Source organism: Helianthus annuus, chromosome 16 (assembly GCF_002127325.2).
Source record: "Helianthus annuus cultivar XRQ/B chromosome 16, HanXRQr2.0-SUNRISE, whole genome shotgun sequence".
NCBI lineage: Eukaryota > Viridiplantae > Streptophyta > Magnoliopsida > Asterales > Asteraceae > Helianthus > Helianthus annuus.
In genome coordinates, this window is record NC_035448.2 from 44414359 (window position 1) to 44419484 (window position 5126).

Genomic DNA, 5126 nt, shown 5'->3' on the forward strand with positions numbered 1-5126 from the left:
TCATCTCTTTGACTGAACGGAAGTTCATACCTGAGCTCTCAAGGTCTTGCACTAACCCAGAGAACAGATATCAAATTGGTATACTCACCTGTAAGACTGAATCTAGGGAATTTTGATACGGGAGTATATTCTAAGGTGGGAAACGCGAATAAGTTAAGTCCTTAAAACACTAAATTCATATCTCGAAACGATTGAACTTTGTGTGAAAATTTAAGTGGATCAGTATACTGACAATCTAAGTGAATCGTTTAGAACTTAAAGTGTTTAAAGCTCAACGGTGCTAGTGATTTGTCATAAACTGATATGATCCCCTGACACGAACTCAAACAAAAATATTGTCTATAAATATATTTGTAAATATTTCTTTACTGCTTTATGTTTCAGAAAATACAAAAAGATTTTGATTTCTGCTTTATTTTCGACAACCGATGTTTGAGAAGCTGAGTTTCAAAATCTAAGTATGCTGAACGTGTTTCTGAAAATAAAACAAGTTCATTAATTTGAAACTTGTAGTTTTAAAATCAAAATCAAAAATCAAAAACAGTTTGTGAAATCTCCAAGGTCATTAATTTGGACTTGGATGATTAACTGTGAGGGATTTGGATGCTCAAATTGTTAAAATCTGTTGTAAAGAGCCTGTTTTCGATCGTGGATACTTAATTTTGCCAAATCTATAAAGCATGTTGATAGGGGGAGAGAATCAAGCAATCCTGGATATATTCATATTATTATATCTTAGAGCCAGGATTTTGATTAAAAGTTTTTAAGAGCCAGGTCGCGATTCCTGGATAATCGAAAAATGCTTTCACTGTAGAAATATTTTAGCTTATGCTAAGAGAGCCAGGATTTTCAATCCTGAATGCTCAAAACATTTTCACTTATAAATGTTTGAGATTTGCAGATGTTGTACCAGACTACGATCCCGATAGCCGACTCAGGGGGAGTCTGAAGACGAGCTCAACGCAAGGGGAAGCGTGCATTCAAGGAGTCAGGTAACTCTCCTGGAGGAGCTTGTAATCGGAAAGCCAGGTGTCGATCCCAAAAGCACGGATGCTTGACAAAAGGGGGAGCCTGAAAAAAGAGTTTACTGAAAGAGGGAGCTGAAGTTGAAGACAGATCCACAGGGATTCTGTTTAAGCTAGAGGGAGTCTATGTTGCTAAAGATTTTAAACTTTCAAGAAGACTCGGAGAGAGAGAGAAAGACAAGATGCTACGAGATTGACTGCGGCAATATCCAAGGGGGGGGTCTGTTGGTGCATTTATGTCTATCGCCTCCGTCAAGACAGATCGTAGCGGAAACAACTTAATACTAGCCTTATATTGTAATATCTAGATAAGAGAGGCAAGGTAGCAATATTGTAATTAATGAGTTTTCTCATTAAAGCCTTGGCCTATAAATAGATGTGTTAGGGTTAGAATTTAAAACTTTTGCTCATTTGGATCTTTGGAGAGCTTGGTGCCTAGAGAGAGAAAGTAGATAGAGAAAGTGCTCTAGGTGATTCACGTGACTTTGTACTTTTCAGATCTTTTATCGAATCACAGATTTAGTACGTCGTGTGTGTTCGGTCACGTTCGTGTACGGATTCCGCACGTTACACGAGTCGGTTCGCAATCGTTTCGGAGTCGAAAACCGATCCTACAGAAAGTGGGAAGTTGTCTGTTTTGAATTTTATTAAATATTATGCATAACAAATATTCTAATGCAAGATGAAAGGGTTAAATAAAGGTCTTTATTCTATTATATAATCAATTATACTAATTGAGATTATCTCTTAAAGTTGCTGAATTGATTTTCGGTTACATTCAATTACGTACTTTCTAAATTTAGATTAAAGTTCCCATTTAAACATAATCAATAATATTATTCTATTTTATGAAAACTGTGAATTTTAAAACATTAAACATAAATAAAACGATTATAAATGAAAAAAAACAGAACTTCAATTATAAAAACTAAAACCGAGTCTAATACATAAAAGAAAAACTGAAATAAGAAATCTTAAATTCTTGTGACTAAAAAAATAAAAAATGATTTCTTCATTAGTAACTCTGTAGACTTCAATCAAAATCTTTCTCATCTTTTCTTCATCGATCTTACGCTTTGTAGAACAACTCGGAAATGTTGGATCAATGTCATACAGCTCATACAGATTACGTTTACCTTTTGCGATATTCTCCTCCTGTAAATGCAAAATATTTTTTTTATTACTTACTTAAATATTTAACAATTTACTATAATAAATAATAATATGTATTCTTCATAAGCAATATTATTACCTGTGCAGTCAAAAGGCTCTTTTTAACATGGGAAATAACAGAATAATCGTTGCTTATCGCAGTGATATCATAAACTTCATCAAATTTTTCGATATTATCGTGGGTAACTTGAATCTTATAAGCAAACAACTTCCCAACCAAAGACTTAATCTCCTTTGGAAACGTCGGATAATCACCGATCTGTTAATATTTTACAAATGTTAAAAAAATTATTATAGAATAAAAGTATTATAAACTGAAAATATACCGATTCATTCTCTTTTAGCAATTCATCAGCAGACTTATTCAAAACATGTATAGCTTGATCATGAAATAATATAAGATGAGTTGAATCACTATCGTCCTCAACTTCAATTTTGATCTTAAATTTCGGTAGAGGTTTTATGATGTGTTCAAAACATTCATAGTTAGAGCAACGATAAATTTCGTATTTCTTAAAATCAAAAGAACCATCAGGTGGAAGGTATTGCTCAATCTCCATAGTAGCCTCATGTAAACACGTTGGACATGTCATGTAGTGCCAACCAAAACTTGTAAATACGTTCTTGATGATACCGAATATGATAAGAGACTTTGGCTAAAAAAAATTGCAAAATGCAAGAAACAGTTAAACTACATAATTGAAAAGTTCAACGGAAAATTAGTTATGCATACCTTAGTTGTTTCCCATAACACATCAATGCTACTGAAAGATGCATTGTTAAAAAACTCAGAAGAGACATCATGAGAGTTTGAAAACATGATTGTTTATAAATAAAAGGCAAAATTCAATTTGACATAATAGGTTTAATGTAAAACCGGTTGTATTTATAAGGTTACAAAACTCGTTAACTTTGAAAAAGATAAGGAAATAAGAAATCTTTTGTATACCAGAGATTTTGTAATATTATAAATGTAGGATCGGGGAATCGATCAAACGAGACGTTCAGAAGAGCTCTCGATCAATACGAAAGGCGGAATCAGACATATTGATGTTATAGCAGCATGATTTGCACTTAGAATCACTTTAACTGTCTCTTGTATTGATTTGACAAAGTTACACGAGCTGGTGACACTTCAGCAGAGCTTCGCTACTGGAATCACAAAAGTTACAAATGAAGACCTAGACTCACCTATTTATAGGAATGCCAGACCTCACGAACTTTCATGCTTTCTGGCATTTCATGGTTTCTGGGATTTCATGCTTTCTGGCATTTCGTGCTTTCTGGCATTTCATGCTTTCTGGCATTTCGTGCTTTCTGGTCTATCTATTCTAATACATGACTCGATACAAGACGAAGTCAACAGACATATGCACTAACAATAAAATATGACAAAAATGTTGAAATAAAAATAGAAGAGATATAGGAATAAAATTATGTGTAATCATTTAGTAGTTCTTTTTAATATTATTGAATAATAACCGAAATTTTTTAATATTGAATTAAATTTTTCAATACCTTATATATATTTGGTATTTGGGATGTAAAAACTTGGTTTACTTTTTAAAATATTAGTTAGTAATTGTAATAAGTAATAATATTTGGTAAGATTTGAATGACTAAAATATAATGGAAAATCTTTAATTTTATGAAATATTATAAAATTTTAGAAAGTCTTTTAATATGGAAAGTAACTAACATAGTTTATATTTACAATCTAAATACTTCAATGGTTTAATTAAATAATATACTGTTATTTCTCATTTACTATATTAGATAAGCAAAAGATAAATTATAATTAATTTAAAACAATACAAAATGTTAAAAAAAACAAATTATAACATAGCCGTTGCTTATCAACAAACATCACGTCAATACCTTCTCCCAAAGAAATAACATCATTACTTTCTATTAATCTATTATATCAAAATATTAAAAAACTAATATCACTTCATCAACAACAATCACTCATCGGTTAGGGTTTTCAAGTTGGTTTCTTACATGATCTTGAAGACAATCAAAGTGTACCGAAGAAAGATTGCTATATAATTTCAAAGAAAAGGTACGATTCGTATCATCGATTTTGTTAATCGGTTAGTATTTTTTGGATAATACAATCAGTTAAAGAGATATTTAACCATAGATCTGATATAGAATGATCAGGGAAATCGATTAAAACAAAAATTCAGTAGTATTTACAGATTGCATGTTAAGAACATCATGGATTTAGAGTGTTCACAAAGTTGATAGATGCTATAAGTCATAAAAGGAATAAATTTATGCTTAACGAACGAAGGCAATGGTTAACATAATTAATTTTTTTCTAAAATTATGTAAATATTATAACTTTATGTTAAACAAATAGGTTCCCGGAACACGAAAGTAAATAAAGAATGGGTAAGAAAAAACTTTTTCTTTTTAAGAAATCATCATAACATTATAAATTATGAATTTTATTCAGAATAAGATGTTTGGATGAAATATGCAAAATTTATGTGTTTTTGATGATTTTTAAAAAAACTTTATAGTAACATATTTAACCATATAAATTACGAATTTGAAATAATAAGTATCATACATTGCAGTGTACAAAATGGTTCTATGGTTTGTTCAACTGATGGAAGATCCTAAAGAGCTTTCGTTGGTATGTGTACTTTCCGTTTCTCGGTTGATGAAATATAACGTTGTCACCATATGAAATATTTACATATGTTACTTTGTATCTAATATACGACGTATAATATATATATATCAATGTTAATGCAGCTGGTACCTGTTGCATTTGTTAAAAAAAATGGGGCGATCATTGGCAACATATGAACATAGAGGTTCGTCATGAAGACGGTGGACATTGGACGGTACGACTTAGACACATGGATCAGCTACCAGTATTAACAGATGGTTGGAGGGCTGTTGTTAATAATCTTC

General features: G+C 31.3%; 1 protein-coding gene across 1 annotated transcript; it reads right to left on the reverse strand.

The window, feature by feature from the left end:
• Positions 1-1953: 1953 nt before the first annotated feature.
• Positions 1954-3018, reverse strand: LOC110870192. Its single transcript, XM_022119392.1, has 5 exons — positions 2932-3018; positions 2525-2854; positions 2278-2457; positions 2049-2180; positions 1954-1965 (listed from the first exon to the last, which is right to left on the reverse strand). The coding sequence occupies exons 1-5, from the start codon at positions 3016-3018 to the stop codon at positions 1954-1956; spliced, it is 741 nt and encodes a 246-aa protein (XP_021975084.1).
• Positions 3019-5126: the final 2108 nt, after the last annotated feature.